We start from the raw sequence: 16,921 nt of genomic DNA, 5'->3' as shown, positions 1-16,921 counted from the left end.
CCTATCTGTAACGAGTGTGAACAAGCAGTTTGTTTACCCACTGACCAACCTGAAAAGGTTCACATTATAGTCAATTTACAAGTTAGATCCTAAATGCAACACTGAACAAAAGTTTCAAGAAAGAGAGAAATCCTTCAATTAAAGGCATTTGGGCCAACATGAGCCACAGTAGTTACTGATCACTGAAGGAACTGGTCATACAATCTTTTGGATTTCTTTGTGCAGTTTTGTTTGATGCTGAAAATGCTCTTCAAGAGACAGAAAGGAACATGGGACTTAGTCACCAAAAGGGATTACAGGGTAGTGAGAAACAGTGAAAAGTAGATCTAATATGAACCAGTGGCGTTAGAAGATGAGAGATAACAAAGTGTGGAGCTGGATGAACACAGCAGGCCAAGCAGCATCTCAGGAGCACATTAGAAGATGAATTGTTGCAGAACAACATGAAGTATAAACAGTAATTAGACAAAATCACATCAACCAAAAGTATCACCTTTTATTTATAAATAATACTATGCTTACCATTTACAGTCTGCCCAGGTTTTGGTGCTTCAAAGCATGAATTGAATCAGAGTTACACAATGAACACCTATGCTTTTAAAATACAGAACTTTAATCTTGCTGAACAGAGACATGTTGCCAAATAGTGTGTCTCTTGTGCTCATCAAGACAAACACAGAATGCCAGCTTTAAACAGTACCAATTTATACCACAGGAGAAAAGGCTTGGGTTGATGGATTGGCCAGTCAACTTGGATTCTTGGCCAAAGCAACTGGGCTCCCCATAGTTTCAGATGTTTCAAAGATGGCAACAGGCTTGAAGTTATTACATTTGTATACTGAGGACTGGTCCCAACAAATGAATATATGGCACTTCTAGCAAGGATAAATGAAGCACAGTAGGAGTTCGGTTGATTATTAATTTTTTTTAAGGGAAGCTCCCTTTTTGAATTCTTGGAAGTATGGGAATTTTAGTTTCTGTAGCTATGGTCTCAACCAATCAGCAACCTCCTTCTCCTTGGTATAAACCATGATGATTAAAAATTTGGTATTGTTTCATTCATCCTGATGGGTTCAAGACAAAAAGCTTCATCTCTATTTTCAATACATACAAATATTCAGACACTTCAGCATCAAGATCTGACCTTGACTTAGCAGTACCCATCAGAAGGCCGTCACTGCCTTTGTTTAAAAAAATCTGAAAGCTGTAGTGAAAGGCCATTGTTTAAATTTCAGGCTATTAATTGTCACTGAAACAATCATATGCATAGGCTGAAGACTTTACCCTGTACATCACTCCTAGCTGCAACTCATTCCTTTCCCCTCAAAATGACCAGTGGGTGAAACAGCTGAGACACCACTTCTATTCTTCAACATCTTCTCCAAGATCAACCAGGAGACTCCTCAGCTCTACTGAGCTTGCAACAACATTGGGCACTGACAGAAGAACCTGAAATACAAAAAGCCAAGTAAAATCTGTGCAAAGCAAAAGCAAAATAAAAATAAAACAGGAGAGATACAAGCCAGGTGCAGCAATATCCAAAAATAAACAAAGGGTTTGGATTTCAGGCACAACGATGGCAAAAGATCTTTCATTATCCTTTAGTTTTCCTGGGGGAAGTCGATCAACTTTTGTCTCTATTAAGATGGGAATCTCAGACACTTAGAAGAAGTTACCACGTTAATTGAATTCTAATTTCAGTCCTTTTCTCTGTAAAGTAGGTAATTCAATCACTATCCTGGGAACTCCCAATTCCCCATTAACACTCATGACCCGTTATGTTTGATAATGTCACATACATTTTACATAATTAAAACAAACTTCAACAGGATTGTCTTTTAGTTGTCATCCTGGCCCCGAGAAGCTCCTAAAATCAGCGCAGATCCTGACCTGGTTGCAGTAACATCCAGATTTCTCTTTTATCCCCCCCGAGTCAGGAGATCATTGGTGCAAGTCCCATTCTGAACAGCTAGGTATTTAATCTCAACTGTGTTATGCAAGAAAAAGGAGCAGGAACATATAACTTACATAGTTCATGAACAATTTTCTCCAACAATCCTATTTCCTAGTCCTATTCCCATATTCCTTGATTGGAGTGTCCAAACATCTATCATTTCCAGTCTGGATTATATTCAATGTCTGAGCATCCACAGCTTTTGAGGGAGATAATTTCAACGTTGAGACTACATATCTACTTTTAAGGTTTTAAAAAAAAAAAATCACACGACACCAGGTTACAGCCGAACAGGCTCGTTTGAAAACACAAGCTTTCGAAACATTGCTCCTTCATTGGTGTAGTGAGAGAGGTATCAAGACACAGAATTTATAAGTAAAAGACCAGAGGATCATACAACTGATGCAAACGTATTGAATAAACCTAAAATGGCTGGCTGACTCCCTCCTCTTAAATCTTTAATCAGTTAGAAAGTAGATGCAAGTTTCCATTGATTAAAATGTAAATCCCCGAATTTATTTCAAGTCACTGCCCTGAGATAACAAAGTTTTAACAGTCTATATAAGTAGTGACATCTCAGGTCAGACATTTTTAGATGTGAGGCCTTGTTTAGAACCTGTATGTGTTTTAACCAGGAGTCGGACCGATTTTATTTCCAAAATAGGTATTTATAGAATGCCCTGTTGAGTGGATCCACAAATTGTGTGCTTTTGAACAAAATAGAATGTATCCTCAAATGCAAATTCATCCCATAGATGTGTGCGCGAGTGAGTGAGTGCGTGAGAGAGTGAGTGGAGTGTCTTGTTACTTCCTCTTGCACTACACCTGAGGAAGGAACAATGCTCTGAAAGCTTGTGTTTTCGAATAAACCGGTTGGACCATACCTGATGTGATGTGATGTGATTTTTGACCTTGTCAACCCAGTCCAACATTGACACCTCCACATTCTATCTGTTTTTATGCACTATGAGAAACAAAGATAATGAACTGTTTGGACATTTTCCGGATTAAACAACATTATTAAACCAAGGGAGAAAGCAACTCATGGTTTCTTTAAAATTAAGGTCAATATTTAAACGTGGCTGTGATCCACCCACTAATCACAGCAAGTCATACAATCATAGTGTCATACAGCTCAGAAATAGGTCCTTTGATCCAACTGCCATCCATGCTGACCAGGTATCCCAACTAAATTAGCTCCATTTGCCTGTGATTGGTCCTTTCTTATCCATGTACCGATCCAATTGTCTTTTAAACGTTGTAATTGGACCTTCTTCAACCACTTCCATTCCATACACACACAAAATTCTATGTGGAAAAAGCAGGGGAGGCAATGGCCTGGTGGTATTTGGCCCAAAGTCTGCATTGACCCTCCAAAGAATATCAAACCTTTTTGTCTTGCACTAATCTGCAAGAATATCAATTTGACGGTAAAAGCAACATTTTTACTGCAAGGCGAACGCAGATTGATTGGCAAGTGGACTCCTCATAGAGGCAATGGCATGGACACTGTACCAATAAGGATGGTTAACTTGGCTTTAAATTTAACCAAGTTGGGTTGAATCAGATTGGTCAGGAATGCTGAGAAATGAGCCACCAAATGGCTGTCACCTACTTGCTGAGTTGAAACAGGCAGTGTTGTACATGTTTTGTCTACAAAGAACAACAATATGTATTCATAAGTAGCTTCCAGTACACTCAAGCACACCACTGCAAATCCGACTGGTGATACTAAATTAGCTGACTGCAAAATTCTTTGCAGTCAGGATTATCCGGTAAATATTGTCCAAATGCAGAATTATTACGTTGGACACTGTTTTTGCAAGGGTGGACTGGTTGGCTGGCACGATGGCTCAGTGGTTAGCACTGGTGCCTCACAGCGCCAGGGACCCAGGTTCAATTCCACCCTCGGACAACTGTCTGTGTGCAAATTTGCACATTCTCCCCGTGTCTGCACGGGTTTCCTCCAGTTTCCTCCCACAGTCCAAAGATGTGCCGGTTAGGTGGAGTAGCCACAGCAAATTACCCATAGTGTCCAGGGATGTGAGGGCTAGATGAATAAGCCATGGGAAAAATTCAGGGCTACACGGATAGAGTAGGGGTCTGGGTGGGATGCGGAGTGGATGGGCCAAATGGCCTGCTTCCACACTGTAAGGATTTCATGATTCATGAGTACAGTTAGTTCCTTGCTTGTTGCAAACAGCCAAAAGAATATGCTGTTTGACACAGTCCATCAAATTTGGGGCACATGATGGACATATGATGCCTGGCATCACACTGGTATGTAGATTCATTTCCCACATTTCTCATTTGTGCAAATGGCAAAAATGTCTTTTTAGCTTGATGGTGCCATAGGTTAGAGGCAGAAGTCATTTATGTTTCTACTGCATATTAGCAACAGGTAAATCTAGCTTCAAACCTTGCTCAAATTTTTCAAATACCTTACATCTCCGGTAGGTAGATAGGGCACTTTTCAGGACCAACAGTGTCTTAGGGCCTTTCACGATTGTGCACAAGATACAGCAAGAAATGATCTGACAAAGAGCAATTGTTATCTTGGAGGATGGCTTTAATGCACTCTATTTCAGCATCAAGTTTACACAGTGGACAAATGACCCTTGGAAACAGAAGGAACGCTTACAACGGTGTACCTGGTTCACATCAAAGTAGATGAGTCATACACTCGTTAATTTCTCATAACGCCTTGACAAAAGGTTGTAAGAAAATTTAAAATTCTTGCAAGTTGTCCTGATGAGTGCAAGATAAAAAACTTCAACAAAAGGCATCTTTTTTCAGCAATGCTCAATTGCCTTTTCAGTACCAATGGCTGAGTCCTACTTGGATACTCTGCAGCCAATGGAAAACAGACTCCTAACATCTAGAAACAAAGATATTTGGCAAGAAGACCATCAGCATCAGCAGTGGCAGCAAAACCCCAGCCTCAAAGGACTTAGTGCCTTCAGCCAGCTTGGCCACACTATTCAGACAGAAAAGGGGTCCAGGGATTTATTTAACAGAATAGGCAGCAGGTATTTTTCAAATATAGGTAGCAAATTATTTCTTATTCATAGCTTTTAAGGAATGAACTCCAAAACTAGTTTAGTAGCATCCGATCGACGTAATATTTCAGAAGCACGTTCTCTAATCTATACAAAAGCAGTGGTTACAATAACCTATTTTTCACCCCCAAGTTCTCTGTAGAAAAAAAAATAGTCAAAAGGTTCCAGATTCCCCACTATCAGTTGACTCAACTAAAAATCAAATTAGCTAATCAGAGAAGAATCATAGAATCCCTAAGTGCAGAAACAGGCCATTCGACCCAACGAGTCCACACTGACCCTCTGAAGAGCATCCCACCCAGACTCATCCCATACCTTCCCTGTAACCCTGCATTTGTATACTAATACACCTAAACTACACGTCCCTGAACACTATGGACAATTTAGCATGGCCAATCCACCTAACCTGCACATCTTTCAACTGTGGGAGGAAACCAGTGCACCCAGCAGAAAACCAGACATATGCAGGGAGAATTTGCAAACTCCACACAGTCAGTTACCTCAAGGTAGAATCAAACCTGGGTCCCTAGCGCTGTGAGGCAGCAGTGCTAACCAGTGAGCCACCATATCGCTGATTAAGCTCATTGTTGTTCACAAGATCTTGTTGTGCAAGGATGGCTGATGCTCTGGCCTGTAATACTGACAGTGACAAAAGTAATCTCACCAGCTGCGAAGCACTTAGGACTATCCCAATGGCAATTTAAAAAATATTTTTTCAGGGGAAGTGGACAGTGCTGGTGAAACTAGCATTTATTGCTTTTCCCCAAATGCCCCCAAGCAGATGGTGAGCTGCCTTCTTGAACCATTGTAGAAACTGCATGAAAAGCTCAGTGTAAATCTTGAAGTCCTTTGACCTCCTGGGCTATTTTGTCTCCAGGCCATTTCCAGGCCTGTTGACCACTCAGCTTCCTGAATCCCACTGCTAACATGACTGAGAACACACTTGATATTCATTTCCCTCTCAACCTTAATCTCAGATATCAATTTCCATGTGCACATTTTCTAACTCCCAAAACATAGTTATCATAATTAGAATAGCTAGTCTGAGATTTTAAAAAGTAAATGAACATCATCAAAAGACAGGATGCAACAGCAAAAGCTACCAGAGATATGAAGAGAGATATCATTTGAATCCTTTCGGGAAGTGATAAACTGACAGTTTCTGTAATCCTTTGGACCACTTCATGTACCCTACCTGCCTCAAAACCAAATTGTAGCCGTTACCCACCATTTCTCAGTGACTTACTATTCTGATGTGCTCAATCAGGTCGTCGAGTTTAGCCACCTCTGCCTCTGCTTTCTGATAATTTTCTTCAAGAATCGCTTTCTAGAAGTGGCAAAAAAGGAAGTGTTATTGATGACACATTTCCATTTATCTTCTACTGAACCTCTCATAGATCCTTTAATAATTGAGAAAGTGAAGTGCAGTGCTCTGAACTAATGGCCATCTTTGATACAGTGAATAACATTGCTCAACAAATCCGGAAATAGTTGGAATAAACAGGTCGTTTTTAAGAGCAACAGGCAGTGACAAGTGGAGGGTACCGCAGCATTCAGTGCTGGGACCTCCGCTGTTCACAATATACATTAACAATCTGAATGAAGGAATTGAACGCACAATCTCCAAATTTGCAGATGACCCTAAGTTGGGTGGCAGTGTGTGCTGTGAGAAGGATGCTAAGAGGCTGCAGGGTAGATTGGACAGACTGCCTGAGTGGACAAATGTTTGGCAAATACAGTATAATCTGGATAAACGTGAGGTTGTCCATTTTGGTCACAAAAACAGGGATGCAGATTATTTTCTGAACGGTGGCAGTTTAGAAAAAAGTGAGGCACATCAAGACCTAGGTGTCTTGGTGGAACACTTCTGGAAGGTTAGCAATGCAGGTGCAGCAGGCAGTGAGGCAAGTTAACAAAGGCCAGCATGCCATAGCGAGGGGATTTGAGTATCGGAATAAGGATATTTACTTCAGTTATATGGGCCCTCGGTGAGGTCACACCTTGCGTATTGTGTACACGTTTGGTCTTCCGGTCTGAGGAAGGACATTCTTGCTATTGAGGGAACCCAGTGAAGGTTCACCAGACTGATTCCTGGGATGGCAGGACTCACATGTGAGGAAAGACTCAATTGACAGGATTCGCAGGAATTTAGAAGAATGGCGGCGGTGGGATCTCATACAAACATAAAATCCTAATGGGACTGGACAGTCGAGATGCAGGAAAAATGTTCGTCATGTTGGGGAGGTCCAGAGCAGGGGTTACAGTGTAAGAATAAGGGATAAGCCATTTGGGACCGAGACCAGGAAGAATTTCTTCAGAGGGCTGTGAACCCATGGAATTCTCTCCCACAGGAAGCTGTTGGGGCCAGTTCATTAGATATATTCAAGAGGGAGCTGGACCTTGCCCTTGTGGCTAAAGGGAGCAAGAGGTATGGGGAGAGGGTGGGAATGGGATACTGAGATTGCAAGATCAGCCATGATCTTATTTGAATGGTGGTGCAGGCTCGAAGGGCCAAATAGCCTACTCCTGCACCTACTTTTTATGTTTATATGCTTAACGATGGGATCACCAAGTTCAATCATCACCCTAATCATGAATCTTAAATTTTTCCAGAGGGTCAAGTTGGGCTGAGGACCAAAATGTGACAATTTGTATTCATTCTGCACCTTTAACTTTTGTCAATGTCCAGCCAGGGCTTCTCTGCTTGCCAGTTCTTTCCTTTTCCCCCTCTTTTCTGCAGTTTTTCTTACTCCCCTTGCCCCCACCCAAATTTTAACAACTAAAACTACCCTACCCAGGTGTAGAGAAGCCGGTGTAGGACTGAAATGGACAAAGTCAAAAATCACACAGCATCAAGTTACAATCCACAGATGTATTTGGAATTACAAGCTTTTGGAGCATCGCTCCTTCGTCAGGTACAGTGAAAGGGGGCACACAGACATGGAGTTTATAGGCAAACAGGTCAAAAGGATCATTCAACTGGTGTGAGTGGACTGAACAAATATAAAATGGTTGATGAAGAACTCTGTTAGAAAGGAGATGCAAGTTTTGATTGATTACAATGCAAATTCCAGATTCTGTTTTAAGTCACTGCCCCAAGATAAAACCCTTAATTATCAGTGTCTGCCTAACTTTGCAAACCTCAATCAGGTGGAGATAGAAAAGGTGACATCTCTGAATTGTAGGTGTGAGGCCTCGTTCAGAATCTGATTCCGAGATCTAACCTGGAATCAGGCTGGTTTCATTCCAAAAGCAGGAATCTATAAAATGCCACACTGACTGACTGTGACTACCAAGTGTGTGTATTTTTAATTAAACAAATGTAATGTAACGTATCTGCAAACAGACAATAATCTTGGCTGAAATGATTCACCCCATAGATGTGTGTGAGAGCAAGAGAGTACGTGTGCAGCATACAAAACAGCATGTGTGGCGCATGTGAGAGAGAGAGAGAGAGAGAGAGAGAGAGAGAGGGAGAGGTGATGCTGTCAAAACAGGGCAGTAAAGATGATTTTTGAGATACAGAAGTGTGGTGGGGTCACATGTAGTGCAACACGAATGCAAGATCACAGTTGGAGGCCATTTTCATGGATACAGAACTTGGCTGTCAGTCTCTGCTCAGTCAAGGGCATTCAGCCTCCAATCCTCAGGTAAATATCCTCCAAGGCGGACTTTGGGATGCACAACAATGCAGAATTGCCGAGCAGAGACTAATAGACAAGTTTTGTATCCATGAAAATGGCCTCAACTTTGATCTTGGGTTCAGGTGCCCCTACCAACACCTCTGTATCTGTAAAACTTTCTTACTGTCCTGCATTGACATCACACGCACATCTATGGGGCGAATCATTTCATCCAAGATGTTTGTCTGTTTGCAGATACGTTCCATTTGTTTCATAAAAAAGCACTTGGTAGTCACAGTCAGTCAGTGTAGCATTTTATAGATTCCTGCTTTCGGAATGAAACCAGCCCGATTCCAGGTTAGATCTCGGAAGGGTCACCAGACCTGAAGCGTTAACTCTGTTTTCTCCTCCACAGATGCTGCCAGACCTGCTGAGCTTTTCTAGCAACTTCTGTTTTTGTTCTTGAGTTACAGCATCCGCAGTTCTTTTGGTTTTTATTCAGAGGTTTTAATAGGGTAGATTAAAAAATTTGAAATTTGAGAAGAATTAGCAGAAAAAAACCATAAGCACTGACTGTAATGGTACAGATAAGAGAGCTGAGACAGGGAGCACCAGAACCAGAAAGGAGACAGATATAGGCTGTACTGGTAAGTCACATAATATCACAAGGTGAAACTCACGTGATTATACATTTTCACTTTCAGTTCCTGCATATCATTATCCTTCTGTACGTAAGCCTCTCGTAGCTTTCTCACCTTAAGAGTATAAAATAAACTGCAACATTAAGATCACTCACTTCACTGGCAGGGATCAGCAGAGATAGTGTTGTTTATTTCTGTTCTGGGAGCAGTGCTTCTATTCCATCCCACAACAGCGATAGGGTTCCCCTTATCCTTACCAACGATCCCACCAGCATCCATATCCAGGAGATCATCAGATGCCATTTCCGCCACCTCCAGATACATATTCCCTTACCCTCCCTGTTGGCCTTCCGCAGGGACTGTTCCCTCCAGGACACCCTGGTCCATACCTCCTTCACCCCCAACACCTCCCACAGCACCTTCTCTTGTAACTGGCGAAGGTGCAACACCTGCCCATTTACCTCCTCCCTCCCCAGTATCCAAGGGTCCAAACATACCTTCCAGGTGAAGCAACACTTCACCTGCACTTCCCAGAATCTAGTCTACTGCATTCGCTGCTCACAACGTGGTCTCCTCTACACTGGGGAAACAAAGCGTAGACTTGGTGACCGCTTTGTTTGTGTTCTACTCGCAAAATAGACCCTGAACTACCCGTTGCCTGCCCCTTCAATGCACCACCCTGCTCCCTGGTCAACATCTCTGTCTCTGGCTTGCTACAGCAAAGTCCAATGCAAGCTGGAGGAACAACACCTCATTCTTTGCTTGGGGACCCTACAGCCCTCCGGACTCAATATACAGTTAAATAATTTTAGGGCCTAAACTCTCCCACGTCCCAGCCCCCACCCCACGCACCAGGCTTTGTCGCCACAGAGCCTGCCATTACACCCGCTGTTGTTAGTCACTAACAGTCCCCAATAACAACTGTTCACCCTCCTTAGTTGGACAGACAGTCTATCCTATTGTTTACTCCCTACCCCACCTCCCTCCCTATTTTCTCCATATAAACTGACATTTTCCCAGCCACGAGTTCTGAGCAAGGGTCACTGGACCCAAAACGTTAACTGTTTTCTCCCTCACAGGTGCTGGCAGACCTGCTGAGCTTTTCCAGCGACTTTGTTTTTATTGTGGGGTTTCTATGTTCTGCTTGTGAACTTCGTGGCTGTTAGTCTCCTAACCCGGCCTTCCCCCTGAAATTCACAAGGTTAATTTTCAATGGGCGTAGGGCACAGGCTCATATAATTAAGCTCATTTGGGCAACATAGGGCTGCAATTCATTCATACAATAGGAAATCAAGGTAACGGCACTGAGCAAACAGGGGTGAGAACAGAACAAAATCTCCACAGACTCAAATTGAATCCTTCTGCGTGCTCATGCTATTTACTGCCGCCATGAGTGCTCCTGTCTTGAGACTTAATAGATCCACCACTCCCAACATAGTGTTGCAATCCTATCACAGGGCAAATATGTTTGCCACATTTCATTTTCCAGTAACCACAAGCAGACAGGATTCAAGAGTAAGCTGGTTTGTAAGGTTTTGGAGTAGATCTGTAGCTCGGGTTGTTGGTGTTGAGGTTGGTTGGCTCGCCGAGCTGGTTTGTTGTTCCACAGACATTTCATTACCATGTTTGGTAAGTAGGTTTGGTTCGTACAACATTGCAGGGCTAAGCTAGAAAAGAGTCAGCAGCTTCTTCAGATTCCCCAAAACAACAACAATGACAATGACTGTAGAGATTAAGTAATTACATTACTGGATTAATAAGACACAGAACATGAGTCTAAAGTCCCACCTTGGGTGTTTGATAATTTGGAAAATCAGTTCATTTGGCTTCCTGATATCTTTAAGGGAAAGACATTTATCATTCTTACTTATAACTCCACACTGTGTTTGAGTAAGGAATGAGGAGTAAGACCTCACCAGGGACTCCCACACCCCAAGATTCTTATTAATATATTAAATTCCTTTCTTACTGAGCTGCACCCAGCCAGTGTTTAGAAAAAGGATCATCAGCATCTCCTTCATAACACAATGTACTTCTTACTTGGTAGTGAAGTTCTACTTTCTCTTCAAGCCAGTTTGTGTCGAGTACTCCTCCTGAGGTTTGTAATTTGGTCAACTCCTCACGGCAGGCTTCAGCCTCACACTCAGAACGCTGGAGTTGCCGTTTTAAACTGGTAACTTCTTCCTTCATGGCCTGAAATACACCAACTTTCTCCAGTTCATTTACACCACAATTTTGGGATCAAACAGTTCTTATCAAGGTCTCAACTCGTTTGCAGCCAATACTATTCCTGGAGGGTTTTAAAACCAATCGGACCAGACTATCTTTAAGACCTCTGTTTGGGCATAGGTCCTTGTCTCTTATACGATGTCACATCAAAACATGCCTACAGCAGGTACAAGTGCAAGTTAGAATAGAGTAAAGGTTATTCTACACTGCCACAACAAAAACACCCAAGACGAAATGGGAATAATCAGAAACTTGCCACTGGTTGGAGTCGTACCTGGCACAAAGGAAGATGGTTGTGGAGTTGGAAGTCAGTCAGCTCAGACCCAGGACATCTCTGCAGGGAAATACCCCTGGGGTAATCATCATTTCATCAGGTCAGAAATGGAGATGTTCCCTGATGATTGCGGTGTTGCAACTCCTCAGTTATGGAGGCAGTTCATGTCAACATGCAGCAAGACCTGGACAGCATTCAGGCATGGGCTAATAAAATGGCAAGCAATTTGTGCCATTCAATGCCAGGTAGTGACCATGTCCAATACAAGAGAGTAAAACCATCTCTCGGACGCTCAATGGCATTTTTGTTGATGAATCCCCCACAAACAACATCCAGGGGAGAGGGTTATGACTGACCAGAAACATAATGGGACCAGCCATATAAATATTGTGCCTACAAGCTTAGGTCAGAGACTAGGAATGCTGCAGTGTTTAATCACCTGCCTTCCCAATGGCTGTCCACAAGCAAAAGTCAGGAGTGTAAAGGAATACCCTCCACTTGTCTGGGCAAGTGCAGCAACGACACTCCAAAATGCTTAAGGTAATGTTCTAGATTCCCATTATTTTATATATCCACTCTCTCCACCACTAGCAAGTGACAGTAGTCTGTACCATCAACAAAGCAAAAACTCACCAATGTATCTCCAAAAGCATTTTCCAAACCTGCAAGCTCTGCCTACAGTTTGTAAGTCCAGAGGAAAAACACCCCCAACTGCAAGTAAACCTCCAGAACACACACCATCCTTGTTGGAACTTTATCACTATTCTTTCAGTATCACTGGGTCAAAATCCTAAAATTTCCCACCTAACAACACTGTGGGTGTGCTTACATCACGTGACTTCAATTCAAGGCAGCACCTCACCACCTCGTTATGGATAATCAGGGATGAGCAGCGAACAGTGTCTTTGCTAAGGGTGTTCACATCCCTGGAACAAATAGATTTTGTTTTAAAAAAGGATAGGTGGGAAACATGGTAGATGTAGAGTGAAACTTCCTTGGCACGGTCTTAACCATTGATTTAATCACACAATTCAGAACACAAATGTGACTGCCCCACTGCCCATTAAATATCAATTTAAGGCTGCAGTGAACAAAACTGTAAATTTTTAACTAGAAGGCCTCTGCACTGACTGTAGAGTCAGCGGCTGGGAAATAAATAATTTTCATCCCCCCAGGCTGCTGGATCTAAGCAATGTGTTTAATGCATTTTTACATATACGAGAGAGAAAGCCTTACCAAAAACTCACTGTGTTCCTTCAAATTAGTCTCCATCTGCTTATTGAATTCAAGGATTGTTTCATCCTGAAGACTTATAGCATTCTTCAGCTCAGAGTTAGTCTGTGAAGTAGAATAAAAACAAGCCGTCAGCCTCATTATTTACTCTCCCATTACAAGAATTGATCCCCATGAACTGCCAGGAGCTTGAATCATTTCATTCAGTTATAATGAAACTGCTCAACTGTGTACAGCAAGCTCTGCAATAGTAGCCAGAGGTCAATGAGACTGCAAAGCAATGACACAGCAACAAGGTACCAGAGAACCATTACTTTAAACTGGAAACATATAAAACACCCTTCAAAGCCGCTATAACCTGACAATAATATTTTAACACAGGTTTAAAACTGGCCACTGCCTGTAGAAATAATAGCATTTACTTGAAGTACAAAACTTAAAACAAGAGAAAAAAGATCAAAATTAGGGGAAAGAGCTCCAATTGAAACTTCAATGAAATAAACTAAACTCATCTTTTCCTGGGTAACTGATAAAAGAAAATTCCAGAAAAAAAGAAATGTATGTATGTACAGCTGAGAAAGGAGAGAAGTAAAACATGGGCATTTAGATGCTTTAAAAGAAATAGGGAGGGTGGAAAAAGAGGTAGGGGAGTGGCATTGCTAGTCAGGGAGAGTAGAGCAGCCACTGCAAGGCAGTTCGAGAATGATATGTCTACAGAGTCCATTTGGGTTGAGGTCAGGAACAAGAAAGGAGCACTTTGTTGGGGTTTTTTTTCAGACCCCCTAATAGTTGCAGAGAAGCGGACTGGGAGGCAGATACTGGAAAGGTGCAGAAGTCACAGAGTTGTAGTCATGGGTGACTTCAACTTTCCAAATATTGATTGGAAACATTTTAGTTGTAATAGTTTAGATGGAGCAGATTTCGTCCAGTGCGTTCAGGAAGGATTCCCAACACAGTGTGTAGATAGACCAACACGAGGAGAGGCCACTTTGGATTTGGTGCTTGGCAACGAACCGGGCCAAGTGTTAGCCCTGTTGGTAGGAGAGCATTTTGGCAGTAGCGATCATAACTCTGTTACTTTCACGGATAAGGGTAGGTACATATGGTAGGGTAAGGTTTATAATTGAGGGAAGGGTAATTACAATTCAGTTAGACAAGGACTGGGCAACATAAAAAGGGAACAGATGCGGTCAGGGAAGAGCAGCACAGAAATGTGGAGATTGTTTAAGGAATGCACACTGCACATGCTCGATATGTTTGTCCCTAGCAGGCAGACAAGATGCAGTCGAAGGACTGGTTAAGAGAAAGGAAGCTTATGTAAGGTTTAAGAAAAAAAGAGGAACGAGAAAGGCTCTAGAGGGATACACGTTATCCAGGAAGGAGCTGAAGAAAGGGCTTAGGAGAGCTATAAGGGGGCATGAGAAAACCTTGGCAGATAGGATCAAGGAAAACGCCAAGACTTTTTATACATATGTGCAGAACAAGAGAATGACCAGAGAAAGGGTAGGACAGATCAAGGATTGTAAAGGGAATTTGTGCACAGAGCCGAAAGAGATAGGAGAGGTCCTTAATGAATACTTTTCTTCAGTATTCACAACTGAGAGGAACCTACTCGTAGAGGAGTATGTTGTGAAACAGGCTGGTAGGCTACAGGAGGTTGATGTTTGTAAAGAAGATGTGCTAGGAATTCTGAGGAAGTTGAAGACAGATAAGTCCCCCAGGCCTGATGGGATTTATCCTAGGATTCTTTGGAAAGCAAGGGACGAGAACACAGAGCCTTTGGCAATGATCTTTTTGTCCTCACTGTCCACGGGTATAGTGCGGGAAGATTGGAAAGAGGCAAATATGTCATTCCCTTTTTCAAAAAAGGGAACAGGGATAACTGTGGAAATTACAGGCCAGTTAGTCTTACGTCAGTGGTGGGTAAATTATTGGAAAGGGCTCTGAGAGACAGGATTTATGATCACTTGGAAAGGCACAGTTTGATTCGTGATAGTCAGCATGGATTAGTAAGGGGTAGATCATGCCTCAAAAATCTTACTGAATTCTTTGAAGAGGTGACCAAACACGTGGATGAAGGTGGAGCAGTGGATACATGGATTTAAGTAAGGTGTTTGATAAGGTTCCCCATGGTAGGCTTATGCAGAAGGTAAGGAGGCATGGGACAGGGGAAATGTGGCAGATTGGATTCAGAATTGGCTGACCCTTAGAAGAAAGAGGGTGGTAGTGGACGAAAAATATTCATCATGGTGCTCAGTTACGAGTGGTGTACCACAAGGATCTGTTCCGAGTCCTCTTCTATTTGTGATTTTTGTAAATGATTTGGATGAAGGAATGGAAGGGTGGATTAGTAAGTTTGCAGATGATACAAAGGTGGGTCACGTTGTGGACAGTGCGGAGGGCTGTTCTGGGTTACAAAGGGACATTGACAGGATGCAGAACTGGGCTGAGAAGTGGCAGATAGCGTTTAACCCTGAAAAGTGTGAGGTGATTCATTTTGGAAGGACAAACTTGAAAGCAGAATACAGGTTTATCAAAGATTCTTGGCAGTGTGGAGGAGCAGAGGGACCTTGGGGTTCATGTTCACAGTTCCCTGAGAGCTGCCACCCAGGTGGATAGAGGTGTTCAGAACACGTATGATGTGTTAACTTTCATTAATAGAGGGATTGAGTTCAGGAGTTGAAGTTATGCTCCAGCTATACAAAAGCCTGGTTCAGCCACATCTGGATTATTGTGTTCATTACAGGAAAGATGTGGAAGCGTTGGAAAATGTACAGAGGGGATTTACCAGGATGTTGCCTGGAATGGAGGGAAGGTCTTACGAGGAAAGGTTAAGAGAGCTAGGGCTTTTCTCTTTAGAACGACGAAGGATGAGAGATGACTTGATTGAGGTGTACAAAATGATCAGAAGTATAGATAGAGTGGACAGCCAGAGACTTTTTCCCAGGGTGGAGGTTGCTTTTACAAGGGGACGTAGTTTTGAAGTGAAAGGAGGTAGGTTCTTTACTCAGAGAGAGTGGTAGGGGTGTGGAATGCATTGCTGGAGACAGTAGTGGAGTCGTCCTCATTAGGGGCATTTAAGCGACTATTAGATAGGCATATGGATGATAGTATAAAGGTAGAGGTGGAGGTTAGAAAGAACTTAAGTTTCAGGTAAAAAAGTTTGGCACAACATTGTGGGCCGAAGGCCTGTACTGTGCTGTACTGTTCTATGTTCTGTGGACACTAGGGATTGAAACAATTAGGATCTAGCCACAGGTACTGAGGTTGAATTTGAACTAAAGTGGTGCATTTTGCTGAAATAAAAAGATATTGTTCTTGAAAGTTGTGATGGACTTTATGGGAGCTGACTTGGTGAGAAGAAATAAAGAGAAAAGGAAAAGGGCAGTTTAACGAGAAAAAAAAATCCCAAAACAGATCAGAGTCACCCGAATAGGCAGAGCAGAGGAGTACATGTAGGGTACAGCATGGTCCACAGCCACTTTCATTACCAGCAGAAAACCAGCTTCAAGCAATTGAGAGAATTCCTCAGACTTGAATTTCACGTGTACGTGGACATTTCTGCAGGTGCCTGTGTTAATCTAAGTGTAGGTCTTTACATAGACAAATTCACATGACTGTTCACACCTTAACATGTGACTGAAGATCTCTGTTCAGCCTCCTGTTCTCAGTTTCCAAGGCTAAAACTCTGCCCTGTAGACTGCTCATTTCTGACCAGTTCTTGCTGAATGTGGCCCTCCGTTGCTCCCTCATTGTAGAACTGATAAAAGAAATAAAAGAAATGTAGGAAAGGTTTAGCCCCAGAACTCAGTTTATCACAGAATTCTGAAAGTGCAGAAGGATGCTGTTCAGCCAAATCATGTCTGCACTGATGTTCAGACAACTCTCATTACTGAATTCCCCATACT

The 16,921-nt window shown here is 42.4% G+C and overlaps 1 protein-coding gene across 1 annotated transcript in view; it reads right to left on the bottom strand.

Annotated features, from left to right (window-relative positions):
• Positions 1–499: 499 nt before the first annotated feature.
• The window catches only part of spag5 (sperm associated antigen 5), a 54,162-nt gene continuing 37,740 nt past the window's right edge, over positions 500–16,921 (bottom strand). Inside the window, exons 16-21 of the mRNA XM_059655489.1 lie at positions 16,641–16,773; positions 13,017–13,118; positions 11,318–11,470; positions 9,317–9,391; positions 6,260–6,340; positions 500–1,449 (exon numbers count right to left, since the gene is read on the bottom strand). Coding sequence (XP_059511472.1) covers positions 1,363–1,449; positions 6,260–6,340; positions 9,317–9,391; positions 11,318–11,470; positions 13,017–13,118; positions 16,641–16,773 — 631 coding nt within the window. The 3' untranslated portion in view covers positions 500–1,362. The remainder of the gene's footprint in view (positions 1,450–6,259; positions 6,341–9,316; positions 9,392–11,317; positions 11,471–13,016; positions 13,119–16,640; positions 16,774–16,921) is intronic.

This window comes from Stegostoma tigrinum, chromosome 27 (assembly GCF_030684315.1).
Source record: "Stegostoma tigrinum isolate sSteTig4 chromosome 27, sSteTig4.hap1, whole genome shotgun sequence".
In the NCBI taxonomy this organism is placed as follows: Eukaryota; Metazoa; Chordata; class Chondrichthyes; order Orectolobiformes; family Stegostomatidae; genus Stegostoma; species Stegostoma tigrinum.
This window is presented reverse-complemented; position numbering and strand designations above follow the sequence as displayed.